This window comes from Struthio camelus, chromosome 21, assembly GCF_040807025.1.
Source record: "Struthio camelus isolate bStrCam1 chromosome 21, bStrCam1.hap1, whole genome shotgun sequence".
NCBI classification, from domain to species: domain Eukaryota; kingdom Metazoa; phylum Chordata; class Aves; order Struthioniformes; family Struthionidae; genus Struthio; species Struthio camelus.
The window spans coordinates 13,803,649-13,819,130 of NC_090962.1; the positions used below are offsets into that span (position 1 = coordinate 13,803,649).

At 51.8% G+C, this 15,482-nt stretch overlaps 2 protein-coding genes across 32 annotated transcripts in view; one reads left to right on the forward strand and one right to left on the reverse strand.

The window, feature by feature from the left end:
- PLEKHM2 (pleckstrin homology and RUN domain containing M2) overlaps window positions 1–11,774 on the reverse strand; it is a 31,008-nt gene extending 19,234 nt beyond the window's left edge. For 2 of the 7 annotated variants that reach the window (XM_068915756.1, XM_068915755.1), the window contains exon 1: window positions 11,679–11,774. In XM_068915756.1, the coding sequence (XP_068771857.1) occupies window positions 11,679–11,738 (60 nt within the window). In that variant the 5' untranslated portion in view covers window positions 11,739–11,774. Of the gene's footprint in view, window positions 1–935; window positions 2,896–2,936; window positions 3,666–4,984; window positions 7,250–9,235; window positions 9,379–11,678 lie in introns of those variants that run through there. The other 5 variants (XM_009670963.2, XM_009670961.2, XM_009670964.2 and 2 more) reach the window with 4 other exon arrangements.
- Window positions 11,775–11,943: 169 nt separating this feature from the next.
- LOC138061779 (uncharacterized) overlaps window positions 11,944–15,482 on the forward strand; it is a 34,088-nt gene continuing 30,549 nt past the window's right edge. For 4 of the 25 annotated variants that reach the window (XM_068915513.1, XM_068915521.1, XM_068915518.1 and 1 more), the window contains exons 1-3: window positions 12,068–12,183; window positions 13,488–13,595; window positions 14,154–14,300. In XM_068915513.1, coding sequence (XP_068771614.1) covers window positions 13,497–13,595; window positions 14,154–14,300 — 246 coding nt within the window. In that variant the 5' untranslated portion in view covers window positions 12,068–12,183; window positions 13,488–13,496. Of the gene's footprint in view, window positions 12,019–12,053; window positions 12,198–12,358; window positions 13,596–14,153; window positions 14,301–14,528; window positions 14,825–15,482 lie in introns of those variants that run through there. The other 21 variants (XM_068915510.1, XM_068915512.1, XM_068915511.1 and 18 more) reach the window with 18 other exon arrangements.

Consider the following 15,482-nt stretch of genomic DNA (forward strand, 5'->3'; position numbering starts at 1 on the left):
GCTCAGCTCCGATCATCAGGGGAAGTTCATCACATGTCCCTTTGCAAACAGTCAGCAAACCCAGAGGGTTGCCTCATCTCAACGTCTCTGAATGGTGAGAAGCACCAGGGAACTTCTGAAAGATAGATTTCCGTGTTCCCTAGAAAAGCCAAGTCTTTCTCTATGAAGGGACCTAAGTTTTGAAGGCCTCATTCTGCATGATTTTGAGGCCTGAACTTACTTTTAGCCATTCTGCAAGGAGCAGAGCCTCCTACCCTGGGAGTCAACTCCACAGGCAGAACCCTGGCAGCAATGCTGGTCTTGTGGGCAACGGGTAGAGGGTACTGGGGCAGCTTTTCTGCTTGCCATGGGACTGTGCCACCGAAAGGTCTATCCTGAAGGATTTGTGTGTGCTTTGGCCATCAAATTCCTGGGGAGAGGGCAATCCTGGACTAACTACACAAGGCAGATGCAGAGCAGGGCACGCAGATGTCCTCATATTGACAAAACGAACACCTATCCGTATAATTACATGCTCTACTTAGACTACAGGGAAAGGTAACCTTGCCTTGTCTTTTTGAGGAGTCAGAGGCCAGGCACAAACTGGTAACCCCTTATTGAACCCCTTTCCTGGGAAAGCTGCCTTTTGTTCACTGGGAAACCCAGACCCATAGCGAAGAACCTCCCACAAATGGCCCGAGTCCACCCTCCGAGATGTTGGGAGCCAGACAACGAGCTTGCGTGACTCTGCTTTGCCAATGGGCACACAGTCACGGGGTGAGGCTGGCCCCAGGCACATGAGGCCCTGCAAGTGGGGAAGGCGCGCTCAGTAGTTCCTCCCATGGCGGGCTCGGCCGCTCTGAATCACTGCAGTTTACGAGCTGTTTCTCGCATTGGTCACAGGGAAGCACGCCAGAAGGTGTCTCCTACCCACACAGAGCAGTGCCACCACGCACCTGGGTACGTCAAGAGACGGTGCCATTGGCAGCATCATCCAAAGAAAACACGGTCAACAGCCTACAGCCCTGAGCCCGCCAGAGTACAACCAGTCCCTGCAAGAGAATGGCAGGAAGGGATAAAAACCCACAAACACAGGCTATAATGCGGCTGGTTCACCTTGCTCCAACCCCTTGCCCTTTTAGCATAGACCCCCTCGTCTCCCAGTCCTCACCCTTGTCCCTGATCGTGTCCCTAGCCCTTCATTTTGGTGCATCTTCAGCCTAGCTCCCGGCCACGCAGCATGCCCAGGCAGGGTTAGCGTGAGCTGGGATGTTCCGAGAGCCCAGGCGAATGAATTCCTGCTGAGCCACCATGTTTCAGGGAGGAAACGAGACCCAGCAAGCCCACGCTTCTGCGATGCCCTCAGGATCTCCTGGGTGGAGCTGTCCCCCTGGCGCAGGGCTGAGAGCCATGAAGGTGGTGAAAGGCTGCGGCTTGCAAAAGTTGACAGGGAGGAGTTTTAGGCTTGGGAAGATGGGTGAAAACACACGTGGAGGAAAGGTATGATAAAGTACAGAGCAAACCAAAAAAGAAAGAACAAAACAGACATCTTATCTGTGATACTGCAGCTCTTCTAGCTCTATCTCTTCTAGAGATATATGTAGAGATGCCCTGGCAGCCAGTCTGCTTAAACTTACTCACCAAATGAAAAATAAAGAGAAAAGTGTCATCAACTTTGTACCAACGGTGAGTTAACTACTACAGCACAAAGTGCCTGCGTTGAACAACGCTGCACTGGTAATCTGCCTACTTGTTAGCGCCGGAGAGCAACAGCGTGCTTGGATCCGTGCATGACACGTAATACCCATGACCTCAAAATTACTGTGCATTTCTTTGTAATGTTTACGCCCATAAATAGCTATGAAGCGCAAATGAGCACTATGAAACTAACCTCTCCCTAATCACTGCATGGCAGACACAACCTCTTTGGGAAGTGGGGATCAAACTTTTGACAGCTCTTCAGGTGTGAAGCATCCACCAAGCAGCTCCCTAAAATACCTGGGCAGTGAGCAGGGCTGGAGCCAGACAAACAAGGAGGGAAGCAAGCAAAAAGGTTAGAAAGCGTTAACTAAATGCAGCATTGCTCCAGGAACACTCATTTCTGGTCAATTCCCCTTGTCTCATTTGTGCTCCAAAACCAGGTGGACGCCAAAATGAGTGGTCAAAGTCTGGTTTGGACGGAAAACTCGCGTAGGGCACAGTGCCCTGTGAACGCCAGCTTGTTTCAGTGTTGACCCGGCGGCTATTTATAGACATACCAGTGGCCAAAATAAGTGCTGTCGGCATCCCGAAGGCATCCCCGCGATTCACCAAACGCGTATTTCTCAAGTTGAGACCACCCTTCAGCCTGTCAGTTCTGAAGGGGGCCTGACCGCCAGTGTGGCAGCAGCATGGGGAAAAAACCCACTTTGCCAAACTAGTTGCTAAAACTCCTCCTAAGCCCAAATACTCAGCGTTGGCAAGTTAAATACACACTTGAGAACACAGTGGTGTAGTAGAAGGGTGTTTGCCCAAAGGGAACAGATAGCTTGTTTGAATGAACGAGAACAGGACAGTTTGCGCTCCTAACAATGCATATCACCCCACTGCAGAGAAGGTGGGATTTAACTGCTATTTATCAATCAAAAGTTGATTGCAGACCCAGCGTGGTTTTTTGCAGTAATACACCACACCCATGCTGGCCCTGCACAAGAAGGGATAATTCCTTGCACAATTTTTTAGCCTGCTAATTGCATCAGTTCTCAAGGAGTACAAAGCTCTCCCAGCCCATTTGCAGAGCTCTCCTACTGCAAAAGAGATGCCAAAAAGCAATCGGTGAGACCCTGCCCTCTCTGTCCCCGCTTCTTCCACCGATTATCCAGACAAAGGCAGGGATTTGTCACGTTTGTCAGGCTGAGGACCAGTTCTGATGCATCATGTGGCTATTTCAAATAGAAGTTTCTTAAAGACACTGTTACCTCCTTGAATACTAAGCGGAAGGTATGTCCCAACCAGCTGGGCTTCAAGGAGAAATCCAGGTCCTTCATGAGCCCTGGAAGAGACCTGCTCTTCCAGACGTAGGACTGCAGGCGTGAGAATTATCCAGGCACTACATTCAACCCTGACCACCGTGCGGGAGCTGAGACAAGGCACTTGGAGATCCACAGCATCCAAAGCACCGCTCTTCAGGATATGGACTCCTTCCAGGAATGGCTGCTGGAAGGACACCCGCTCATGCCTCACAAACTCCACGTGATGCTGAGGCTGGGAAATTGCTCTGGCGCTTGACTATCCTCTTGAAAATGTCATTAGCAAGACGGAATGAACCTTGCTTGAGTCTGCATTTGCTGAGATTTTCGGCATTTAGATGAAAATAGCCTTTTCTTTTTGCAGGCGACTCCTGTGTGGGGTTCAACACGGCTCTCTTGAATAAACTGAGTAAGCTGAGCTGTGGCAGTCATGCTGGAAAGCTCATTTTCCAACCCCGATCATTCTTGTGGTGTTCGTTTGAAATCTCTCCAGTATTTCTACAACCTCATTGAAATACGGGCTCCAGACCTATATGCGCTATTCATGGCTGGCCACAATCCAACTGAGTCTCCATCTCCCTTCAGTAAATCTGGCTTGCAGACATTTTACTAGCGGGTTTCCAATGCCAAGTTCATTTCTCTTGTTCCGCTTGGTATTTCCCTGGCAAGACAAACACTCTGCAAAAGAAAAACAAACATGCCCATCGGGCACCCCTTGCATTCCTCCAGGTCAGCTCCTGCCTCTATCCACAACGCTCTCCGCACAGGAAAGGAGAGATGCTGCAAAACCCACTTTCCCATCCACGCCACTTGGACTGTCGAGGGGTTTTTCCCCAGGTCGCAGGAACGCAAAACAAAAACAGTGCTTCAGAGTGGCAAGCAGACATCCAAAAAAAACCCCAGAAATTGCAGCAACCTTCTTTCTGCCGCAATTCCCATCCTCTCACTGTCTTCCCAACCAGCTGGAATGACAGCTTCTCTGATTTACCAAGTAGGTGGCTTTCTTTGAGGGCAGTATTTCAAGAGCCATCCAGCAGCTGGAGATTCAAACCCTCTGCAAGACTCAAAAGCCTTCCCAAGCCTGCTCCCAGCACCTGCTCTTCCACTGAGCTACACGAGGGGGCAAGGGTTGTTACACATTATCTACTGGACTGCGCAGCTAGATCAACCCTCTGCAGCAGGAGCGAACCACATGGCTTCCTGTGCGTGCAGCTTGCAAAGCTAACAATGCAATTAAAAAACGCTAATTAAGAAGCCAGCTCTGGGTCTTGACACCCAGATCGGGCCTCCATCCACAGCAGATAACCCTTAGGAGCAAGCCCGGAGATCCCAGGAAGCGCCAAAAAATAAAGGTAGATGATTCATCTTGTCCCAGGCAAGCGATGGCAGCTCAGCCCCAAGGGAAGAGGCAAAGCTCAGGGTGAGGAACAGCAGGGGACAGCATGGACAGACATGTAAGGAGATGGATAAACAAATATGGACAGACACAACCCACCTTCCCTTCATGCGCTCTCATACCCGCTCAGGAGAGCACAGACACTGAATGGTAAATGGGTAACGGGGAGGCCACACTCCTGCGCTGGGAACATCTCCCAAAAAAGTGGTCTGAATTTCAAGGCAGGGATGTTATTGCCACTCTCGGCACAGAAACAGGAGGAGGCATGTCCTACTGCAGAACAGCTTGTTTAGAAACTGCCTTTGTTTCACAGCTAATTCAGGTCTTGCGTTTCAGGTAACAAATCAGGAACTAACCTGTTTTCTTGCCTCCTAATAATTGTCACAGATTCCCAGGGAACTCCCTTACCTTGCTACTCCCAGCCCAATCAGCCTCTATTTACCGCTCATAAAAACACCCATATAACATAGCAAAACGTTGGCTCTGCAGGATGTTTTGGGGGGTTGTGCACATGATCCAACTCAACCTTTCTTTCAGCAAGCTTCCAATCCAGGCCTGGCCTCAGCCTTCAACTTCCCATCCTGGATTCAGCATGCTTTACCCAGGTCTCGCAGCTTTCCTGCTTTTTATGGAGCATGAAAGACATCAGCAGGCTCAGCGCATTGAGGGCACCACCACTGGTACTGCAGCAGCCTGGGGGGAAACACAGTGTCTTCATGACGCGCAGAGACGGGAGACTGAAATAGGTGAAGCTGAAACACAGAGCAAAGATGCATCACAGCTAGAAACGCAGGTGTCCAGAGCTTTGAAACATTCGCCCGACTGAGTGCAATCCAGCACCAGTAAGTTTGCCATCTTCGGAGACGCGTACGCTTGTCAGCTCCCACATCCCGAAGGCTTTTCCAGGGCTTTTCCTTCAGTTGAAGTTCATTATTTCTGAGCAGTAAACCTTGCAGCAGGCTGGGCCTGTGTGTGGATCAACCGAGGACAGGATTTTTTCTCGCAGCAACGACACCTGCTTAAAAGTAGCAGGGAGCAGCTTGTTCCCGTCATCGCAAACACCACTTGCAGAACAGGGACTGGGCGCAGAGCTGGCTGGCAAAGCTGGAAGGGAATTGCCTGCAACCGGTGTGGTTTATCAGAGGCAGACGGCAGAGGCTTTGGGACGGCACGTGGCTGCCAAGGAACAGTATCCCTGTGTTACTGACAGCAAATGGAAAGGTCACATGCTCAGCACAACAGAAAAGCAGATTTCATGGGAGGCAAAAAACAAGTCCAGTTGGTAAACGATAAAACAAGCGAGTGCAAGGGCTTGTACCCTGCAATCCTCTCTAACAGTGCTGCTCTCCTAGATAGTTGCTTCTTACTCACTCTCCAGGCCTTTACTTTGAATCTCTCCCTGTAAACCCCATCCTCCAGCCCACAGCTATTTTAGTTGCTCCTCTTGGGCCGGGATATCAAAAGTGGGGAAAGCTGAAATCACTCAACTGCCACGTCATGCCTGTGAAACTTGTGAAATCAGAAGCAGAGATGCTCAGAGGCGTTGCTTGTAGCTCCTTATAAAAAATCTGCTGTCACAGATTCGGCCTCCTAAACCAGCTTCTTTCCCAGCAAAAGGCTTTGTGTTAGTGGTACGAGAATAAATGGGATTTTTTGTCCCAAAAGGCTATCATTGCTTTGTCCATCAGCAGATCCAGAGCTGATTTGCAGAAACACCTCCCCTGGGTATAAAGAGATAACATCAGTTTAGGTACCTGCAGAATCCAATCCTCTTACGAGGAACCCAGTAGCATCACCAGGCCTGCGTCAGGATGTGGCATTAGGAATTTCAAAAAGAGATAAACCGTGAAATACTCAAGTAACCTAAGAAATAAACTGCTGTAGTCTTAGCAAACAGCCTTGTTTGCTCATCACACAATGGCAAAGCCCTTAGAGGACCACCAAAATATGCAGATGGTCGGTGCTGCAGGAGTTTGCAGGCTTCCTTAAGGCACCTGAGCCTTCCCTGCGTCCCTGCGTACTTGCGGCCAACTTAAAAGCTCTGTAAGACTGTTGCTAGCTTTAGCAAAAGACTTCCGGCTTCTAAATGCTGGATTATAGCTAGTCCAGCTGCAAAGGTTGAAAATACAGCAGGTCCTGCACTCTCCTTGGTCACACCGTCAGACAACACTGCTGGTGTCAAAGGAGTCCCTGGCACAAAGCAGAGGGGATTGTTATGCTGTCATGCTCCTACTTGGTAGAGAGTGGATCTAGCCTCGTTTTTGTGCTCTGGCAGCCAGCAAACCTGGTACACGGCGAAGCAGCAAGCCAGGATGGCGAATGGGAGCAGTGTGCACGTATAGATGTCGATTCCTGCTGCATGCTCCTCACTACAGCAGAGGATGTGGCCTGGAGCAAGAGGAAATACCCTGGCAGAGATAAAACCCCTGTGGTCTCACAGCCAGCGAGGTGCCCCTCAACGGGAAGCGGGAGGCAAGCCCGCAGTGGCTCTTTTTTCCAGAACGTCTGCCCCTGTGTCATGGCAGCTGGGCTAAATAAATCCACCCACGCCGAGCTGAGAGATTCCCTCCGTGACCTGAGGAGCCCAGAGGATGCCCATCTTCCAGTGCTGCCTGCCTCTCCCCAGGATTAGAGGGAACAGAGGCGTCCCCAGATCTACCCTTCCTCGCTGTGCAGGAGAACCGGAGATGCTGCAAGGCACAGCTCTGGGAGCCAGGGGGACCGCAAAAGCATTTCACTTGTACAGAGCTGAAAACTCAGTCCGGAGACAGGCAGAAAAGGCACAGCATTAATTCACTGGTGCTGCTGCTCAGGGAGAAGTGGCAACTTTCCCAAAGTCATGCATAAACCAAGCAGAGCCAGGGCTTCTGGCAAAAACTCCTGCAACATCGGCAAAATAGCTCCACCTGATTTACATGCACCAAGGATCAGCTGCTCTAGAGTTCATGGGAACGCGTGTCCTTGAGAGTCAGCAGGAAAGCCTGAAAAACAGAGAATAGCCCCAAAATCATGGATTCAGGTCTCTCTTATGATTCTAAGTTTAGCTCCCAGAATTGGCAATGGTGAGAGCTGTTTAAGGACTTGCCATTCTGGCCACCTAATTCCAGGCAGGACAGTGATAAAACTCTCCTTAACCTGCTGCAACGTCCAGGAAAGGCCAGAAATCCAACAAGAGAATACAAAATATTTATGTTACCAGCTTCATTGTGGACCAGGTTGTCTGTGATTGCTAACAGCCATCAGGAGATGGCTGGCCAGCGATGGATATGAAGCGCTTGGCATTTCTAGCATGTTTATCACCGCAAGAGCCCAACTGAGAGACCGCATGGGGCAGCTCTCAACCCTCTGCTGCCACTCACAGTGATATCTGCTAGAAGTAAGCAAGCGCTTGAGTGAACAAGAGTCTGTGCCCCCCACTAGATGTACAGAAAGCGGGTGAATGTGCATGGAGCCAAAATTTGTCTGCCTTGAGACTTCTGTCTCAGTCAAGCCCTCATTCACTAAAAAATAAGCGATGAGCATCAATTTGCACAATAATTTGTGCCCTCTTAGCAGAAAGCAGGGTGTAGGTACCGGCTGGTGAGCCCCAGGTGGGAGAGGGGGAAAGAAACAGTCACTGTTCATGTAACCAGAGCAAAACACATCACTCTTCTGTGAATTAATGTACATCTCCTAGGGAGGATGGGGAGGACAAGCTGGAGATGGGAAATCAACAGCAAACTCGCAATTCCCTTGGATGCAGGTTTGAAATGGAGAACAATCCCACACGCCTGAAGCACAGGAAGGATTGAAGGGGAATGTGTGAACAGTGTTTTCACTCCCGTTACAACAAGTGGGGACCCAACCTGCCAGCGCCGGGCACCCCAACCCCTCCCAAAGTCACCAAGAGCCTCTTGGCACATCTCCAGCTAGAGGGGACAACTTAGGAGGTCTCTAAATCATACGTTCTGCCTCTCTGTAGTCGAGAACCTGATCCCACACCTCCGCAGTCAACGGCAAAACTCCCGCTGATCTCTGAGATGCTGGTGAAGTACTCAAACAGGCCAGGCCTTTCACTTTGGTATTGCACAGAGAAACCCACAGTGGAATGGACTTTCCAGGGCAGTCCGTCCCATCTCATCATTGCAAACACCAAACCCTTTAGTTACTTCCACAATTTAGTGGTCTCTAGCCATAAAACAGTTACTTTTGTACCTCCTGTTCATGCTAGATGCACAACAGATTTGTTCTACAACACTAAGACGCAACACACGTCTGATTAAAAAAATCCAACCTCTATGAGGATTTGTAGAAGGAATTTTAAAATATTTCCTTTGTTGCCCCCTAATCTACCTGTGTTTCTGTTTCTTAAATTACCCTTAGGTTTGTAATTACCCTCTCCAAGCAGGTATGCATCACTACCTTTTCTAGATGATGCTCTGGCCCTGTTATATTTCTCTATACCTGAAGAAAATAAGAAAGAAACAGTGCTATATACTGAAGCTTGAGAGATTCACTTGTTTGCTTGACAACTGAAATGCTTCTTCCGCTGTTGATTAGCGCAGATTTTGCTCACTATTTTTGCTCTGAAAAAGTCCCCCAGTTTTCCTCCTGACTTGCCACTCTCGAAATTCAGAAGCCCTCTGGAGAAAGTCGGAGCCAAGTAAAGTCACAGCTAGGCCTCCCTATTACAGGCTGAAATGCTGTTAAGGTACTACAGTAAACTACAGTAGGCCCCTGCAGCACAAACCATTTAAAATCCCCACCTGAGGCAGTGGGAAGCTGACAAATGTTGTGATGGTTTTCCCTGGGCTACTCAGTGAAAATAAGATCTTTCTGCTGCTACTCAAAGCCAGATACTGTAACCAGGTACCTCAGCCTTCAGCAGCAGTTCGTGTTAGTCCCAATTCCATCCAGTCTCTGCACTACACTCCCAAGGTGGGGTTTAGTCCTGGCTGTCTTCTGAAATTCTGTTGGACTTGTGGTCTGCAGAAAACTGAGGGTCCACAACCTCATTCCCAGGGGTCTGAAGCTGAGAAAAGAAAACTTATCTTCATCTGGCTGAAGAGTGGTACAGAGAGGTGCGCACATCACCGCAAACGGCAAACCCTCTCCTCTATAAATCAAGCCTGCAACAACTACAAAAGTATGAAGTAGGCAGCCTCTGCAGCTGGAAAGCTTTCGAAATCAGAGATGAGATACTTTGAAAACCCTCCAAACCTCATGACACAATCCCAGCGATTAGCAGTCTTTACTCAAGACAGACCCAGAGGTAGAAAACGGAGGAAGAACGAGGCCAGAATTTCTCAGCGGTGTGTCAGGGTGTGGAAGGGCGTACCTGCTCCCCTAACCTACCAACTCACTCTTCGCGCTAACCCAGAGAAAACAGAAATTTCAGGGACTTGAGGGCTGAAATTAGACAGGGAACCACTGGGGGGAAAAAAAAAAGTGACTTCATAGCTGAAGGGGAGCAATATCCCAGAGGAAGGAGAACGCCACCCTGGAGGTAAAAAGTAGGGGTGTACTGGCATTGGGCTTTCACTATGTGGCTGAATCTGGGTTCGCTGGGATGGTACAAACTGGTCTGTCAGCCAGAAGTCTCATGTAGGCTCCTGCATTTCCCTGATCTCTCTAAATCTGAACTGAACAAGACAGCAAAAGGCCTAGCAGGACAGGACTGGGAAATCCAAAAGGTCTCTCTTTACTGCTGGCCCAAGTCAAGAGTCGTCAGGGATGGATGCAGGTCATGGTAGAGGTGTGTCGGCAGAGCTGTAGCGGACGAGTTTCACTTGAGTATGATAATAATTAAAATCACCACCATGTTGATTTCATAGCATTTCCAAACAAGGATTCCCCAAAACACGTTTCCAAACAAGGATCCCCAAGGATTTTCTGAAGGCAGATAAATTATGTCCAAAGAATCCTGACGGGGAAGTAGACCGAGGCAGCTAGATCAGCACTGTAGAGCATCATAACAGAGCTTGGAGAAGGCTGAACATCTAATAATTTCCAGGTAGATAGATCATTCTTAATTTCTAGAGGATGGAGAGATGCGAGACCAGAGGACAAGCTCAGCCATGGAAGGGGAGAGAAAGGATGGGAGAGGTTTGCACATCCCCTCTGCATCCCACAGGTGTAGTCAGGCCATCCCTTGCTTAATAATCCTGGGAATTGACTCTCAATATTCTTCTTACAACAAGTTTTCATGGATGGATCTGTATCAGGACACATTACAAATCATAGGAGAACTCCTATTCCACAAAGCAACAGAAACCCAGTAACTGGAGAAATGTCAGTGAGTCTAGAAAGCCTCCTTTTCCTCAAAAATTGTGATGAAAACAAACAAGACGGCTTTGCCTCCTCAAACAAGGCTTGTGTTGGCCGGTCTTTCTCAAACATAGCAAGGGCTCACATGTGGACCAGGCAAGGCCACAAGCAATGCCCCAACCACGCAGCAGGGTGATTAGGGCCATCTTGGCGGAGAATCAAGGAGCCCCAGCTCCGGGCACTGTGACCCCTGTGAGGCTTAGTCCTCTCCCACGCAGCTGTGATGCCAATCCCAGCCTGAGGCAGACAGAAACTTGTGTCCCTGGCAGAGCAGGGTCCCCAGCCTCCCAGCAGAGGTGACGGGGTGTCCTTGGCACCATGCTACCAGCAGAAAAGGTCCTGAGGATGCCTCCAACCTTACACCCCCCAGTACAGGGGGTACCTAGAGCTGTCCCCAAGCCCACACCCCCAGCAGAGGAGTCCCTAAAGGTGTCCCCTCGCCCCATGCCTCAGGCAAAGGTGGCGGTGGGATGTCTCTGACCTCATGCTCCCGGCGCAGAGTCCCCCAGGTGTCCCCAGCCCCAACATCTGGCACAAGAGGATCCCGAGGACCATCCCCCAGCCCCATAATCTGGCAGATGTGGTGGGGGGTGTCCCTGGGGGGTGACACTATGCCCCATGCAGAGGGGATGTCCCCTGTCCTGCCGCCCTAGTGTGTGTAGGGTCCCTAGGGATATCCCCTACCCCACAGCTATGGCAGAGTGGTCCCTAGGGATGTCCCCTGCCCCACTGCACTCACAGAGGAGGTCCGCAGGGGTGTCCTTAGGGTGTCCCCTGCCCCGCAGCCCCAGCGGGAGGTCCCAGAGGGGTTCCCAGGGACGTCCCCGCCCCACAGCCCCGACAGAGGGGGTCCCAGAGGGGTCCCCGCCCCGCAGCCCCGGCGTGGGGTCCCCTCGGCCCCACAGCCCCCGCAGGAGCGCGTGTGCGGGGGGGCGCCCAGGGCCAGCCGGGCCCGGCACCGCCGGCCCTGGCGGCCCCCCCTCGCCCACCTTCTTGACAGAGAGGGAGATGTTCTCCAGGATGCGGTCCTTCACCTCGGCCGGCTCCATGCCGCCGCCGCCGCCGCCCGCCGCCGCGGCCCGCCGCCGCCGCGCCCGCCCGGCGCAGCCCGAGGCCCGGCTCGCCCGCCGGGGCCCCTCGCCGCCCCGCCGCCCGCCGCCCGCCGCCTCCGTCCTGCCGCCTCCTGGGCCGCCCAGCCCGGGCCGCCGCCGCCGCCGCCGCTCAGCGCGCCATGGCCGGCCCGGGCGGCGCAGCGCGACGGGGCCGGGGGGAGCCGAGCGGCCGCCGCGCCGCGCTCGTGACGGGCGCCGCGCTCCGCCAGGAACTGAGGTCAGCGGGGAGGGGACGCGGCAGGCCGCCGCCTCCGCCCGCCCGCCCGGCCCGGCCCGGCCCGGCCCCGCGGGGCTGGGGGCGCCGGGCTGGGGGCCTGAGGAGGCGCCGGCGAGGCGGCGTTGTGTCTGGCGAGGGGACGCGGGGCGGCGGGGCACCGGGGAGGTGGTGTCGGCATCGTGAGGGGACGCGGGGCGAGGGGGCACCGGGGAGGTGGCGTTAGGTCTGGTGAGAGGACGCAGGACGGGGGGGCACCGGGGAGGTGGCGTTAGGTCTGGCGAGGGGACGTGGGGCAAGGGAGCGCCGTGGAGGTGGGTTCGGGCATCGTGAGGGGATGCGGGGTGAGGGGACACCAGGGAAAGGGCATCGGGCATCATGAGGCAATGTGGGGACACCAGGGAGGTGGCACTGGACATCATGAGGGGACATGGGGTGAGGGGACACCTGGGAGGTGGTGTTAGGTCTAGGGAGGGGACGCAGGCCAAGAGGACACGGGGGAGGTGGTGTTAGTTCTGGTGAGGGGGTGCAGGGTGAGAGGGCGCTGGGGACATGCCATCTCTTTGTTCTGTTAAGCTTTGTGTACTTGTTGTGTGGCACCTTGGGGCCTAAAATGGGCTGAATAAGCATTGCTCAGGACTCAAACCTGCGATGGTCTCTGCTTGGCAATATTATGGGGGGTTCACCGTTAGGCTCCTGATGATAAAAGCACCAAAACCCCCCATTTCCAATCTCCCACAAGCCGTTCCCTCCCTGCCCACAGTGGCCTTTTAAAATCCCATCAAACACCTGTTTTTAACAACATGATGGGCTCTGGTAAGGGACCAGCAGCATGACTCCGTTTTTTAGCGAAAGTCCTTGGACAGAGTGCAAATATGAAAACACAAAAACAAGTAGCTATTTTGATGGGCTGGGAAAAAAAACTTTTCAGTAAAATGAAGAAAAATAAATGCAAACCTAACTACCCATCACAGGACACAGCTAGGGCCTGGGCTGAAGCATAACTGCTCTTAGGCAGGAGGAATAAAAGAAGTAAAAGGCAAAATTAATAACAAACCTTCCTCCTGAGATTCAGGTGGAAGACTCAGCTTTTCAGCTTCTGTTTCTTGGGGCCTAGCCTGTTGTTCTTGTAGTACTCAATCCCGATAACTGAAACTGAAACTGAAAGGAGTTAAAAGGAAAAGCAAGCAGCCCTCATAAACACATTCCCTGTTCTATTCCCACCCCTTCCCTCTGTAAATGCTCTCTTGGCAGGGATGGGATGGGCTGAGCAAGGGCTTGCACAGAGCAAATGTGCCAGGCCAAGGCTGCACTTTCCCTGCAACGGCTGCAGGAACGGCCCAGCCAGTTTGACAGCTTTAGCAGCTATGGGAGAATCTCCCAGGCAAGGGAAGGGAATGTACCACGTAAGCACTTGAGTTAAAACACAGCTAGAGCCAAACCGTAAAACTCCTCTTCCTTTCCCGTCTCAGCTTCCCACAATGACAACAGCAGCAGGAGAAGCAGAGGCGTTGCACTGTATGAGCTCCAACAAGGATCAGCGCTTGCGACTACTAATGTCTCAAGAGTTGAGGAAGAAGGTAAGGCCTCTCTTGCTGAATACTTACAACCAAAATAGACAAGGTAGGCACCGGGGGGAGAATACAGCAGGACAGAGAGGGAAAATGACCCAACCAGGTACGCACACACACCTACTTAGTAACAGAGGTGGGTATACAACATGTATGTCTGATCCCTAACAAGTCAATGGGGAGTTAAACAGATCAGGAAGCTCACAGAATCACAGAATTGTTTAGGTTGGAAGGGACCTCTAGAGATCATCTAGTCCAACCTCCCTGCTCAAGCAGGGTCCTCTAGAGCATATTGCCCAGGATCACATCCAGACGGGTTTTGAATATCTCCTGTGAAGGAGACCCCACTACTTCTCTGGGTAACCTGTTCCAATGCTCTGTCACCCTCACAGTCAAGAAGTTTTTTCTCAGGTTCAGATGGAACTTCCTGTGGTTCAGTTTGTGCCCATTGCCTCTTGTCCTGTCGCTGGGCACCACGGAGAAGAGACTGGCCTCATCCTCTTGACGCTCCCCCTTCAGATACTTATACATGTTGATCAGATCACCTCTCCGTCTTCTCTTCTCCAGGCTGAACAGGCCCAGCTCTCACAGTCTTTCTTCAGAGGAGAGATGCTCCAGTCCCCTCATCATCTTTGTAGCCCTCCGCTGGACTCTCTCCAGGAGCGCCATGTCTCTCTTGTCCTGGGGAGCCCAGAACTGGACACAGTCCTCGAGGTGAGGCCTCACCAGGGCTGAGGAGAGGGGCAAGATCACCTCCCTCGACCTGCTGGCAACACTCTTCCTAATGCACCCCAGGATACCGTTGGCCTTCTTGGCCACAAGGGCACACTGCTGGCTCATGTTTAACTTGTCCACCAGCACTCCCAGGTCCTTCTCTGCAGAGCTGCTTTCCAGCAGGTCAACCCCCAGCCTGTCCTGCTGCATGGGATTATTTCTCCCTAGGTGCAGGACCTTGCACTTGCCTTTGTTGAACTCCAGCTCTCCAGCCTGTCCAGATCCCTCTGAATGGCAGCACAGTCTTCTGGTGTGTCAGCCACTCCCCCCAGTTTAGTATCATCAGCCAACTTGCTGAGGGTGCACTCTGTGCCTTCCTCCAGGTCATTGATGAATATATTGAACAAGACTGGACCCAGAACTGACCCTTGGGGGACACCACTAGCTACAGGCCTCCAACTTGACTCTGTGCCATTCACCACAACCCTCGGAGCTCGGCCATCCAGCCAGTTCTCAATCCACCTCACCGTCCACTCATCTAGCCCACACTTGCTGAGTTTACCTACCTAGCTCAAGTCAGTTCCTTTAAAGAAGCATGACAGATCAAACATAGTTTTATTCCTTACCTTATTTTAGGATTTAAAGCGTGCTTGGGGTATGAAGGGAACAAGCTGTACAGCACCAGTCAGCAATTAAGTGCATCTGTTTGCATTTTTCATTGCTCTGAAGGCTTTAGACACAGTAAAGGGTATACTCCTGTATAATCCGATGGTACATCAGATCCCTGGTCTCTTACAGTTTGCCTGGATGTTTTGAACGTCCCAGGTCTCTGTTTTACCCCAGGCCCTTGCCCCTCCCCCCGCACGAGTACAAAAACATTACTAGCTCTGACTCTGCAGTTTCTCTGTCCAGCTTCTCTGTACCTGGTGCCTTATGGCACTCACATGCTGCAGAAAGCTGTACAGCACAGCAGGGAGCGTTATAGATGCTTACTGCATTCAGTGAGTTGATTATAATCCCTTAAAAACATCCACCACATATTTATAGATTTACATTGGAAACTCCTGCAGGAACACATGCTCCCAGTATTCAAAGGCAGATCCCATTCTCCCTACAGAAGTTCAGGATGTATCATCTTATTCACATCCTAGCCTGCTTCCTGCCCTCTTCCCATGAGATTTT